Below are 15,049 nucleotides of genomic sequence, written 5' to 3' on the forward strand. Positions count from 1 at the left end.
TCAGTGAATATTATATATTAATGAATAAGTTATGAAAAATCTTAATTAAGGCTATAGGTTTGAACCTTGATGATAGACATGAATGGTGAATGATCTTTATTGTAGTATGTGTTAAATCTCCGTAACATTGAGGTCCATATTACCTACACGCGTGGGTCACTGTATGAGCTGAGATATTCCTCCCCGTGGTGCTGGTGTCAGCATCTTACCCTCTCCATGATTTCATGTTCAACAAAAGTTAACTGATAACTTCTCATTATTTTAAAGTAAATTTCTTAAATCAAGCAACATGCAGTGGTAATGTAAATTTCCTGTAATTGTATTTACATGATTTGATTTCCCCCACACCCCTTGCTAATTTACACAATATTGTCTAGGTGCTCCTTAATTTGTATAATAAATACCGGACATAGAATGAAAGATGAAAGGGGTCATGTTCAGTGGGAAAACTTAATGGAAGAATTCACTACTTGCTGACCATTTTATTGGCACAAAAAGCATACTATATCATAGCATGAACAGATAGGAGGGTAAAATACAGAAGAGAATACAATTGGATGAGATATTAACTTACCAGGGTGTGTGTGGTGGCCAGTGAAGTGGCATGGCCACCAAAAACCCAAGACAGTGCAATTTCAGGAACAAGAGGCAGCCATCCTGGCACTTGCATGAGAGTTGACCAAATATACCACCCCTCTGCACTTTCAATAAATAATTCTAAACCTAAAGACTACTTTTAAGTGTAAAAAAGGTGAGCCAATTACCAATGACTAATGAGGTATGGGGTACCCACAATCCCCATGTTTTACATATTGTATATGAATTTTCAATGAGACTAAAAGAATAACGTGAAAACGAGAAAGAAAAAATTGCCAGCACGGGCTGGTAACACCACACACACTCACACACACATGACATCATAACTTAGACACGAATGTGGTCCACTAACTCTCACACAGGAATGTTTTCATTCTACAAGTTAACTGTAACATTTTAGACAAAGCCAATTGAGTGCAACACTCGCAGTTTTCATGACTAAATATTTTTTGCTTAAGCAAACTTGGGTATATAAGGACAAACTCTTCAGCAACTACTGAAGAGAGGTGTTACAGGTAATTCTTGTTCATGCTACACTTGTATATAACTTAAAGGTTAAAACCCTCTATAAGAGAGTTATATATTTGTCATTTTCACACACACACATATATATATATATATATATATATATATATATATATATATATATATATATATATATATATATATATATATATATATATATATATATATATATATATATATTTATATTTATATTTATATATATATTTGCCCCGTCCAAAGACAGCAGCGTTTTGTCATTAGATTCACCCTCACAACCGACAGTGTTGCAACTCTTGTTGAGATATTTCATTACTGTATATTGACAATAATAATGTTGCCTCGTACAACATCAGTTTACATGAATAGTTTTTCACAATATCAAACTCGGAAAACAATTGAAATATCTCCCCCGTTTTCAACAGTATCGCTTATGGGATCAGAATTAGTAAAGTAACTATAACACTATACTAAGGTTATGTTGGTGTTTAGTAAGCGCCCAGAGAGAGGGTCGTGTGCAGTAGAGGATATCGTCACATCTTCTCGTCCATAAGTCAGGTATTCTTCCCATAATGGAGTAGGGGGTGATCTTCTCTCCACATCTACACCTTCTTTGTATTTGATTCGCTTCTTCCTTCTTCTCCTCCTCGGAGTTTGCGTTCATTTTAGAAGCTGCCATGACTTGTGGCAAGAAGGATATAACCTCTCGCCACTTCCTTTGGTGTTGTAGCGTGAGCTCTAAAGACGCGGGTATCCCTGCTGCCTTGATCAGACCCTCACCTCCAGCCAGGATTTCTCTCCAGGAATGTCCAATATCGTCATGTTCCTCCTGAGCTCTACACATCTTAAGAGTCCAAGTAACAACAGCAAATGTGGCGGCGTTGGTCGGGAATGCACGGATAAGGGCGGAGTTGAGGCCTCGGAACAAGGCACCGAACCCCTCCGAGGCAATGCTGGTCTTGGCACAGTGCATGATGCCCTTGTACTTGGCCATGCCATTGATCCCATCAGCCTGTAACACACAATTTAATTTCTTGGGCAAGTCATCTTTAAATGTCTTAATGTTTTAATATGTTAGTAATATTGATGACCAATTAATTCTTCTATTTCCTTTTATGGAATAAGAATGTTTTTTTAACCTTAATATAGAGTGCACACAGCATATTTATTATATGGTTGTCTGTTTCCCCCTATTCAGGATGTAATTTTTAAATGTTTCACTTTATTCAAAAGTTAATGGAAGGTAAAAGGTTAGATATAATAAGATGTGAAACAGTAGGTTCTCTGCAAACCTGAATCAGTGATAAGTCCAGACACCATGCATGTCAACAGGAAGACAAGAAAGAGTGGCACCCCCAGAATGCAAACACAATACACTACCAGCAAAACTCGATTATCTTACCTGAATTCTGGATTTGATGAAGTCAATAGGGTAGGTGAAGACCCAAGAGGCAGCGCCAGCAAGGCCTCCAGCAAACAGTACAGCGAGGGGTGACACGGAGCCATCACTGCTAGCCAACGAGCGGCTGAGGTACTCGTAGGTGAAGAAGTACGAGGCAAATCCTGGCACCTACCACCATAATGTTAGTATCAATACTCGCCCCTCAAGATATTATTAATTGTTTCAGATTATCTTAATAATAATGCGATGGCACTTACAACCGAGATGACTTTCAATTGAGAAGCCTATTATTTATTGTATATATGATTATAATTTGTCATTTAATTATCCTGTTCCAAGTACAGTACAGTGTTCAAGTGTAAGATTATTCTCTGCAGTAGTGACAGTGAACCTAAATAATTCCACATTATAATTAATTGTGGATGGAGAGTAAATGTGAATAACAAAGATTTCTACAAAGGACTAACATCTCTGACGACAGTGATGAGTTGTCCTCTGAAGACCCCTCGCCAGCCTTCTGTGGTGCAAATCTTCTTCAAGCAGTCTAAGGGGCTGCTGTAGCTGGCACAGTTGGTGATGGTGTTGTGGGAAGACGCAGCGGTAGACAGGCTCTTGATGGCTGCACCGGAAGCCTCTGTCTGCAACTGGACGCGTGTTTTAACCAGCTCCATTGGAGACGACACGAACGCCTGGAAGAAGCCTGCCGTGGCCCCGCACAGGACCTGTGACCTGTAAGAGAGACGATGACTGTAATTCCTAGTGGCGAGACTCAAACTCCTTAATCAGTACCTTTAGTGATGTCAATATAGTGATGTCAATAATTTCAACTGGCCTATAAATTTGTACAGTAATGAAACCTGAGGTCTAAACTGAATACTATAACAAATTAACTTAACACACAGGTACATACAGTAAGTCCTTGTATAACGTCGGCCCGTTTAACGTTGGTTCTGTACTACAGTATGTCGATAATCTTTAGATACCTAAAATTTGATTAACGTCCCAATGACTCAGTACAATTTTGTTTTGCATCGTCACGGACTACTTTTTATGGCGCATCGCCCTCTCTTCTGGCCGCGCTACGCTTTCTCGGCTTGACTGCTACCTCTCACTCGCTGAACATCACAGCGTCCCCAAGCGATGCCAAGCCAGTCTAAGTTACGACTTCACATCATTCATGTGTGCTTAAGTGCTTTTGCTCTAAAAACTGTACTCTGGCCATTGGAAATAGCTTCCAAGCAACCATCAAGTGCTACTGATGCTAGTGTTGTGAAGAAGCAACATAAGACCACTACTCTTGCTACGAAAATGGATGTATTAACCCGTTTTGAAAAAGGGGAACGTGCTGTGTACATAACTGCTGTGCTAGGTCTAACCCCCACAACGGTGTGTACTATCTTGACCAACACTGACAAGATTAAGGTTAGTGCTGGAAGCGGCACTACTCTGAGTGCAACTAAGACAACTCATACTAGAAGCACTGTGATAGAAAAAGTGGAAAAGATGCTGGCTATGTGAATGGAGGACCAGAATCAACGCAATGCACCTGTGAGCCTTTGGTTATCCAGCATAAGGCTAGATGCTTGTTTGACACCATGAAGGAAACACAGGGTGAAGGATCGAAGGAAGAGACCTTTACGGCCAGCCGAGGCTGGTTTCAACTATTTAAGCGTCGTTATAACTTCCACAACCTAAAGATGACTGGTGAAGCTGATAGTTTAGATACGGTTGGTGCCGAAATATTCCCGCCCAAATTCAAACAGATTATCCAGGAAGGGGGCTACTCATCGAAGCAAATCTTCAATGTGGATGAGACTGGTCTCTTTTGGAAGAGAATACCTGAAAGGACCTATGTCTCCAAGGAGGAGAAAGAGCGCCAGGTTTTAAAGCGGCAAAAAACTGCTTGATGCTGCTGCTTGGCGCGAATGCTGCCGGCGACTTCAGGCTGAAGCTGATGTTGATTTCCCGCGCTGCCAACCCACGGGCCCTGAAAGGTTACTCTAAGGATCACCTTCCTGTGATCTACAAGGCAAATACGAAGGCATGGATAACCGGCGCCATATTTAGCCAGTGCTTAAACGTGTATGCCGTCCCTGCAATGAAGGAATACTGTGCCAAGGATAACCTTGACTTCAAAATTCTTCTGATCCTTGACAGTGCTCCAGCTTATCCTTCCAATCTCGACGTCTTGCATGACAGTGTAAAAGTTGTATTCCTGCCTCCCAACACGACAGCACTGATGCAGCCTATGGACCAAGGCGTCATCGCCGCATTCAAGGCGTATTAATTACGCCGTCCTTTGAACCAGCTGCTCAAGGCTACAGATGGAGAAAATCAACCAACAATCCGAGAATATTGGCACGGCTTCAACATTCTTCATGCAATTGACAACATTGGCAAGGCTTGGGAAGAGGTTTCAGAAAGTTTTCCGAATGGTGTGTGGCATAAATTGTGGCCCGAGTGCGTCAACAGTTTTACGGGATTCACAGACTTAGCCCCAGCAGTGAATAGGATGTTCTCAGCTTGGCTAGACAGGCAGGCTTTGATGAGCTGGAATCAGAGGATATTAAGGAAGTCCTGGCAACTCATACAGAAGAGCTAACTAATGAAGATCTGCAACTGCTAACAGAACACAGTCCCGTTGAAGACAACGACGACGATGAAGAAATTGCACAATGAACGCTAACTGCCAAGAGAAAGGCAGAAGCATTCAACATCCAGCAAGGTATGCAAATCCTTATTGATGACGACCCAAACAGAGAACATAGGTCAAAGATTCAACGCAGCATTGATGACAGTCTATTCTGTTACACTGATATCTACAAGGATAAAAAGAAGAGTAGCACCAAGCAGTCAATGCTGGATTCATTTTTTCGCCGCAGTTCAGCAGAAGCAACATCTTTCAACAATTTACAAACGAGGAGGAGCTAACAACAATGGAGGAGGAGCAAACAGCGGCGGAGGAACCCCAGCCAGAACAGGAGGCAACCGCAGAGTCTCAGTGACTCACCACCCTCCTCCTATGCTCCCGCCATACTCCTCCTCTCCCGCCATCCGCCTCCTCCGCTTTACTACCCACAACACTCGCTCTACCGCCTCTGCCAATTGGTGAGTACCAATACTGTACAAGCTTAGTAGTTGTATATGTATGCACCATTTTCTATAGAAATGGCAAAGATTTCTGTACATATAATGTATTTCATGGGGGCAAGGGAGGCTCAGGAACGTAACCCCTGTATTTTATCTATTTCTTATGGGGAAAATGTATCTGCTTAATGTTGTTTCATATAACGTTGCGTTTTTAGGAACGTAACCCCGACGTTAAGCGAGGACTTACTGTACGTGCAACAAAAAGTGTCTCAGAAACTGTGAATAGACTGTTTTTGTTTTTATGGATGTAAGAAATAAGTTGAATGTGCCTTTTATAACACAATGAGCCATTATAAAATAATAGATAACTAAAAAAAGATTTGGCATACCCGTACAGATACCCACAAATTGAGCCCACCTGAGTGAGTCTGGATCCTTCATGTGCTTGGTCATGTTGCCGTGAACCCCGAAGACAATGGCGTTGACGATGGATACTCCTGCCATTGGTGAAGACATACCCTTATACAGCCCACGTACCTGACAACAAGAACCATTGGTTAACATCATGAAAATTCATAGGGAGGGGGGGGGGGTGTAATGATGGGTAGAGGCAAGTCATGAATGATGGACAGTGGTTGAGTCAGTGATGCTGGTGGCATAGGAGGTTGTGAAAGATGCACGCAGCTATGGACATATTTTTCTCATTATCACCAATACACACAGAGGACCCTGCCCTTGGGAAGGACCAGCCACGCCTTGGGAGACTCACCGATTCCTTTTTAATGGTGTCGCTGAGGCAATGCCACGTCCCCCTGTACTGTGGGTTGTGGAAGTCTTGTGTCTGGAGGCGGACCTGAGGGAGGAAACAAAATTCGTGAGACTCACAAACAGGGTAGAGGAGGTGAATTTGACTGATGGAAATATATACGAACAGCAAAGAATGTTTACAGAACAATTACACACAGTGACGAAGCCGCCTTTGCTTCCTATTAGTTCACCTTGCAAAGTAAGGGTTATTTATTCCCACAAGACAGATGAACTGTATATATGCACTATGTCTAAGTTGTTCAAGTTTACTTATGCATAGAAATGTGAGCTGTCATGGTGTGTGAGTGACGAATGAAGGAATGGTGCACTGAAAGAAAGGAGTCGGTGAACTATGTTAGTATGTATAATGTTTAAACTACTGATACAAGAAGCGCGGGAGTGAGAAGCAGTGGGTGCGGATAATATCTGCACCCAAGAAGGGGGGGCGAATTTTGAACTAAACATACAAAGGTATTGTCGAAATACAAGATAATTAATATTTTTCTGTTATATTTTTATTTTTGTTGATGCTGATAGTGATGCTATTATTTTTATTTATTTTGTTATCATTACTATTTTTTCTTTTATGGTTAAAATTGGTTTATTTTGAATAATTTATTAGCCCCGACTGCCCTTCGCCCTTCCCGTCGCCCTTCCCCGTCGCCCTTCGGTATGCCTATATGAGTAGCATGTTTGATTAACTTTCAAGTGAACTTTGACCGAAAAAAAAATATCAGAATAAGAAAAGTAAGCTTCAAATCGTTAGACTTAAACTGGGAGACTGGAAGTGAAAGCCACGTCACTGAGATGGCACACAATCTTAGATTAAATTTGTAGGGAAGAAAGAAGAACGGTGTTTGAGAACGGATGATAATTTTGTAAAAAAGGTGAGCAGTGAGCAGCCGAGAGGATGAAAGGGATTGACAAATACAAGAAACATATGGAGACTCATACAAGCCTTTGGAACAAGTTCAGAAGATACTGTCCTAACACAATCATACAGCAAGATAAAGGGTGGCATCGAAATAGCATGCCAAAGAATACTGAGCTTGAGTGGTAGTGAAGAGAAATCAAATAGCTATTATAAATTAGTGTTTTTCAGGAATGGTTAGTGAGTTTCTTTTGTAGGGATAAATGTTACAAGTTTCGTGTTTACCTGCTGTGTACAGGTATTAACTCTGAGGCCACAACCAAGAAAAATTTAAGTTTCTGTAGAGTTTAGTAAGCCTGCAGGGGGATGGCGACCTGGGTGGTGAAGAAAGAGATCAAGAATAATTGTTTTGGAAGTGGTGTCTGATAATTAAGTTTGTATGTTCTGGTTGTTGTGAAAATACATCACCATCATGTATAAATATACTCGAAGAGCTCCTAATGTTTACGTCAAGTGCATATATATATATATATATATATATATATATATATATATATATATATATATATATATATATATATATATATATATATATATATATATATATATATATATATATATATATATATATATATATTTATTTATTTATTTATATATATATATATTCTCTGATTTCTCAGAAGCCAAGTGAGTCAAGGTGAAAAACCAGCTGGACGGGATTCTTACAGGACGTCATAGCTGGAGACTTAGGACACTGATAAAAGGTAGAACAAAGTTTTTTTTTTTTTTTCTTAACCCAGAAAAGTTCTCGGGGAGGTTGAAGGATACATGATTTGCTACTGTTCAGTATTCACATCAACGAGTGGGCTAGTTTGATCATCTTGGCCTCACCAGTTTTCAAAGATTTTCGTATACCTGATCTTCGCCCAACTTTGATGCCGGTTCTCGAAATTTACTGAAGTAGCAGGCTCTTTTCTCTCTCCCTCTCTGTCATTTATTGATCTTTTTCAAGCAACACGCCTTTACTAAATCACTTTTCATCACCCACTATACGGACTCGCCTCCGCAACTCTCTTGGGAGTACAAAACAACTTATAGCATAGAAGAAATGCAGTGAAATCAGTATGAACAGCAGGGAGCTCTTCGACATTCTTGAGGCTTTCATATATATATATATATATATATATATATATATATATATATATATATATATATATATATATATATATATATATATATATATATATATATATATATATATTTATTTATTTATTTATTTTTATTTTTTTAAACACCCGGACCTGTGTCTACTGCGCACTTCGGGCTGACCGTCTGAGCCGGACTGGTTGGCTGGCAAATTAAACCGGCCAAGGGTGACTTTCAGGTAAAGGGATATGGTACTGTACCTCTAGCATAGTAACCTCAAGTCAATGGTGACTGATTCTTGTAATGCGTTACCTAAAATATTCTGGGTTGAAAAAGTGGGATATCACGAAAATTCACCATTAACCTTTTCCACATAACACTGGAGGAAAGCGTCAGGCGTGTGTCGCCTTATCTTAATCTTTATCTCTATTTTCATGGATCCAGTGTTTATTTAATACCGGAGTACCGAAGAAAACCTGCCAAGTTCGGTAGCGACACTGGAAAACCCCTCTCACATCCGACCCAAGAGAAAAAAATCTCTGGGAAAAGAAATTCGTCTCTTGCAGTCAGTGAGGGCGACCAATTTTGGCATCAATCTGAGATACGAAATGTACTTGTAATGATGGCAAGATGTGTGGATGTGTGACGATCTTTTGTGGTAGCCATATTATGATAATGATAGAAAACTTCCATTGTACAAATATCTCACTTTAGATAAATCACCCGAGTTTCGTGCGACTCATAACAGATAATTAAATCAGTTTCCAAAAATCTCTGAGTGAATATTGTAAACAAACTGAGGGTGGTCTTCACTTGAATAAAGTGAGATGTCCGATTATTTTGCCACGCTGGCAACAATAAACCGAGAAGATTAATTTTCAAGAAAACAAAACAAAACTGCTGCAATCATCTATTGACGCTCGGAGCACCTGTCAATACAGTACACGCGTACTGTCACGCCCTGGAAAACAGTTCTCCCAAACACGTATTTGACTGGTACTGAGAGTATATAAACATTTCCTCTCAAACATTAACATTTAAGGAAGCTGAACTGTCAACACACTGCTAAGGTACTGTACATTAATAACACATCCCATTGTATTTTACCTTATATATATATATATATATATATATAGAGTACTACTAGTTGATAGAAACTGAATTACTTTCCAAAGCGCCAAGATCACCTTTTACTTAATGTGTGCGCATGTATCTAAAATTATAGTACAATACTTTTTTTTTAAATAGTGTATCATTTTACCTGTTCCATCAGTCAACCAGAAGCTACTATTATATTCTTTCGTCAGGCTAGACCTACGTATTGTCATCTAGCTGACTACAGGCGTCTAGCATTTTCTTGTGGCATAATAAGATATCGTGTCCAGTAAGCTGTAATTATGTCACTTACCGCATCCTTTCAACCCGCTGCAAACAAATCAGCATGTGAAAAACGGATAAAGTCAATACTTGTAAGATATTTTACATTGATGTGTTTGGGTGGTAAATTTTTACCTAAATTCAATAAGCTCACTCTCCACAGGTATTTTATTTACAACCAACGCATTCTACCCATTGCATTTAGGCGCGGTGATACGGACTGTTATGTAATATACATTATATAAGGAAGATGTTACGATAAACATCTACCGTAGGTTTAGTAAATATCTTAATAAATACAACATAAGGCTCAGTTTTCCCCTCTACAAACCAATTAAAGAAAAAAATCATTAAATCTCAAATATGAAAACCTGTGAAAGATGACAGTTAAAATTCGCGATGGAATTTACACCCGTGAAATCCAGACAATCATTGTAATGCACGATACCATGAGTATCTGAACTAAACCTTGAAAGGTGAAACATCCGCTGGGCCTCCCTGCATGTTGCAAGCTGGCAGTAATAAACACTGAGTAAGGTCTCCATAACAAGGAGAGTGCGCACTGCTCAACCTCTCTCTTTTTGTCTTACACAGTGAAGACTTTGCAAACTTGTTCTTATCCCTTTTCACTTTAATGTCTCTGGATTAATAGAAGAAAATAGACTATTCGCTTGAAATTTTTTTGTGGGAGTTATAATTATTATTAATATTGCAGTAACCTTGTGGCAGATCTCTTGTGCAATTCATTTTGACGTTGTGGCACCTGGATCAGTTCAAGTTTAGAAGCTCCTGGATCCTTGCCAAGCTAAGCTTATACTACGTAAGAGGGTATACTCCACGACTAAGCCACGGGCAGCCTGCTCCCCTGATTGGTTGAAAATTGTGGTGTGACTCTTAACTCCACCCACCTAGCTGGTCTGAGCCAATCACAGCCTGAGTTTGAGAACCACATTAAAGTTCATTAGGAAAAACATCATTCACTCGACTAGCGTTCTTTTCTTTACAACAAGTGTTTACTTTTAACCTTATAGATTAATTTGGAATTGTAGAAGATCAGTACAATATCACCCGAACAAGTAACACCCGAAAACGCTGCAACACACCCTACACCGCCACGGAAGGTTACCAACTTGACCCAACATCTGGTCTTAGTTGTGCTGAATTATGTATTACTGTCAAAGTCACCATAATACATACATGCTTATGTATAGATTTGGTGGTGTAAATAATCCATAATGACCCAAATGAGATTGGTAAAAGGAAAGGGGTATCGCATTGGGTGATGTCCTCAGGTATACTGGGTCGCGGGGGAAGCGAGGGAGGTTGGCTGTGACGTAATCGCCTCCTGACTCTCCGTTTTACTTACAAAGAGAACAAGATCTCTCCTTGGAGGAATTGGAAAGTCTATCGACAAATAACTCTACTACAAGGATCAAAGAAACTAACGGCGCCATTGCTCACAAGATAAAAAAAGGTGGCCCCCACAACTCAGATCGTGTGTGATAGTCAACCTCAGGGGCTGTGTTGGGGGACCAAGTATCTAGGTTGTATTTATAGTAGAAACATTTACCCCTTTACTTTGCAATCCCCGAAGTTGTTGTGAAAAACATTAAAGCCTTTCCTTCCTTCTCCCTGAGAGTTTCATGCCAATAAAACTGTTTCGGAGCTCAACTCCCGCCAAGACACGACAACCAAACCTCACCATTAACTGTATGAAGATCCCTGATAGCTTCCCCATACAACGATTTCAAGAAAGTTAAAAACAAAATAGCAAAGAATCTTTTTTTTAGTAAACTCGTCGACACTAGTAGACCTGCCAACGTCATACTGTAGTCACCGAGAGAGATAATCTGTCGGCTCATCAACTTAGAACATAAGAAAATAAGGAGTCTGCAATAGGCCGGCTGGCCTGTGCATGGCAGCTCCTGTCGAGAGTTACTACCACTCACTATCATCCATGGATCTATCCAGCCTCCTTTTGAAACTTTCCAGCGTTCCAGCACTCACTACAAAGTTGCTAAGCTTGTTCCACTCGTCCACCACCCTATTTGTGAACCAGTTCCTTCCTATCTCCCTCCTAAACCTAAACTTATCCAACTTAAATCCGTTGCTACGAGTCCTATCCTGCTCGGATATTATAAGAAATTTATCTATATCCCCTTTATTGATTCCTTTCACCCACTTAAATAATTCTATCATATCTCCCCGCAGTCTTCGTCTTTCTAGGAAATGCAAGTTTAGTTTCTTTAACCTATCCTGATATGGAAGGTTTCTCAGTTCCGGAATCATTTTCGTCATTCTTCGCTGCACCGACTCTAGTGAATTGATATCCATTCTATAATAAGGGCACCAGAACTGAACCGCATAATCGAGATGCGGCCTGACTAGCGCAAGATATAGTTGCAATAAGACCTCTGCACTCTTATTACTTACACTTCTAGATATAAAACCCAATACTCTGTTTGCCTTATTTCGAACATTAACGCACTGTTTTCTAGGCCGTAGGTCCGGGCTTACAAGTACTCCTAGGTCTCTTTCACAAGTCGACTTCTCTAGGTTGATGTTGTTAAGGCTGTATTCATTGACAGTATTTGTTCTTCCAATATTAAGTACGCTGCACTTGCTTCACGTGTAGTGAACCGCGTAGCTGCTTGGAATTTACTGTCTGCAACATAACCGCAGTTCTTGTACATTAATAATTATAATAAAAGATAATAACACGTCCAATGTGTATTGAATGTGAAGCCATAATTATCAACATGACTTATTTATTGAATGTTTAAAAAAATCAAAATGGCAACGTATTATCACTTTTATTAACATCATTACCGGTATTACTGTTAATATCATTATTAATGTCATTATCATTACCGGTGTTATCATTATTATTATCATTGACAAAATAACCTTAGGAAAGATCACAACAACAAAAATTTAAAAACAGGAAGAAACTTATAAATGTGTTTGTATGAGGAGACAGGTGGTTGGTAACTGGGTGTGTGTATGGGGTGAGGAAGGTGAGGGTGTGAGTGAGGTGAGGTATGTGAGGGTGTGTGTGAGGTGAGGTAGGTGAGGGTGTGTGTGTGTGAGGTGTGGGGTCTGGCTGTGTGGAGGTGAGGGAGGGAGAGGTTACAGGAGCTACGCACGCTGACGCTGCACGTAGAAGTGACCTTTGGTTGGTTGAGGAAGTACAGGGTACATTAAGGGGCAAAATAAGGAACATGAAGGGTTAAGCAAGGAACATAAAACGGTAAGGTAGGGTATATTAAAGGGTAAGGCAGGGTACGTTAAGGGATAAAGTAGGGTCCATTAAGGGGTACATTAAAGTAGGGTATATTAACAGGTAAAGTAGGGTACGTTAAGGGGTACATTAAAGAGTAAAGTAGGGTACATGAAGGGATAAAGTAGGGTACGTTAAGAGGTAAAGTAGGGTACATTAAAAAAGTAGGTACGTTAAGGGGCAAAGTAGGGTACGTTAAGGGGTACATTAAAGAGTAAAGTAGGGTACGTTAAGGGGTACATTAAAGAGTAAAGTAGGGTACGTTAAGGGGCAAAGTAGGGTACGTTAAGGGGTAAAGTAGGGTACATTAAAAAAGTAGGGTACGTTAAGGGGTACATTAAAGAGTAAAGTAGGGTACGTTAAGGGGCAAAGTAGGGTACGTTAAGGGGTAAAGTAGGGTACATTAAAAAAGTAGGGTACGTTAAGGGGTACATTAAAGGGTAAAGTAGGGAACATGAAGGGGTAAAATAAGGTACATGAAGGGGTAAATTAGGGTACGTTAAGGGGTAAAGTAGCGTACATTTTAAGAGGTACAGTAGGTACAAGGGGGTACAAAACTGTTTGGGACTTGGCTCCACTCATCCAACTTTCCCCGGGAAGAGGTGCTGTACTGCACTGTATACTCTCACCCAGCTGGTGGTGCCGAGGACGACAACTCGCCCAAGTAATTGACCAACACACATGAAGGCAAACACGGGTTCCATTTTGGCACAGTTATAATTAGTGTTTAATTGACGTTTTGTATGTAAAATTCATGAAAATACAAAACAGATGCGCTGTAAAGGTTTAAGTTTTGGGTTTCTATTGATTACTTAAATTCTAAAGACGAGTGGGTAGTGGCTATCACTCGCTTATATTGAAAATAGTTCTTAAGTACATATTATCTGTGTTCTTTACAAAGGAAGTAAATAATCGGCATACAAGTTTAGCAGCAGGTAGACCTGTCATAACTAGGTGTACCTTAGGATTTGGGTGTGGTTCGTGGTGGCCTCCGAAAGGTAGCTGGAACATCACTGGCCACGTACTGTACAGTGGCAGCCATGTTAGTTGGATGTAACAAATTAATGTGAGTTACCTTATAATCTTAGGTCGTGAATATATCAGGGTATATGTAGGGATATGTTTCCTGTTAATTATATGTCTTAATAGTGGGTTTCAAGCCTTTTGTAGCCAAAGTAATGATCCTCTAGTAGATTTGATTTACCTTGAGCAACATGTGACAAAGGCACAACGATGTTTTGCTTATCTATATACAGCATATAAAGCATATTCGGAATTCGTCTCCCCATGAGAAGAGAACACTGATATCTTCCCCATATAGAAGAGTACTCTTACAAGAACTCGCTGGCCTGTTACGATAAATATTCCCCATCAAATAATTTTACAATTACAAGTAATTTCTGTGGTAAACATTACCTGATGTTTATATAAAGAACACAAAGTCTTCGAGACAAGATATCCTGAGTTTCATTAAGGCTCCAACTTTCGCTCTTGTTCAGAGGGGCAGCAGGCAACTCGTTCCAATCAGCACTGCATTTCGTCTGACGTTTACTTTTTATATAAGTTTTTACGTAAGCTTGTTGTCAATTTCCTGTTGATTTTATGCAAGATAAACTTAACTGTGTTTATGTGTTTAGCTGACTTACTGCCAGGCAGCCAAACAGTAGACATGAGTACTCTGCTGATTAGAGTGAGTTACCTACTCTTTGCACTACCATATTCATCCTCTTTGGGTAGTAATGCACTTATTCATTAATAGCTCAGTTAGACAGTTGACTCATGAAATTTTAATTACTTTTCAATAACAAGGATAGTCCGTGGAATAAAAGAATAACGTGAGTCAGGTTCAGTTAGCAATAGCTGGGAGCCTGAGGGATGGCTCTTAGCAAATGAGGAGATAACTTGTAATTGATAAAATATTATAACTTGTCCAGACGGGAAGAGGGTGTTAGTGCAAGCTAAGTACTGTATAATAGGT

General features: G+C 39.9%; 1 protein-coding gene across 1 annotated transcript in view; it reads right to left on the reverse strand.

Annotated features, from left to right (window-relative positions):
• Positions 1 to 467: 467 nt before the first annotated feature.
• Positions 468 to 15,049, reverse strand: part of LOC121865415 (mitochondrial basic amino acids transporter-like) — a 29,766-nt gene continuing 15,184 nt past the window's right edge. Inside the window, exons 3-7 of the mRNA XM_042364798.1 lie at positions 6,360 to 6,443; positions 6,009 to 6,127; positions 2,968 to 3,229; positions 2,501 to 2,668; positions 468 to 2,110 (exon numbers count right to left, since the gene is read on the reverse strand). Of these exons, the coding sequence (XP_042220732.1) occupies positions 1,556 to 2,110; positions 2,501 to 2,668; positions 2,968 to 3,229; positions 6,009 to 6,127; positions 6,360 to 6,443 (1,188 nt within the window). The 3' untranslated portion in view covers positions 468 to 1,555. The remainder of the gene's footprint in view (positions 2,111 to 2,500; positions 2,669 to 2,967; positions 3,230 to 6,008; positions 6,128 to 6,359; positions 6,444 to 15,049) is intronic.

Source organism: Homarus americanus, unplaced genomic scaffold (genome assembly GCF_018991925.1).
Source record: "Homarus americanus isolate GMGI-L3 unplaced genomic scaffold, GMGI_Hamer_2.0 scaffold25483, whole genome shotgun sequence".
Classification (NCBI taxonomy): Eukaryota; Metazoa; Arthropoda; class Malacostraca; order Decapoda; family Nephropidae; genus Homarus; species Homarus americanus.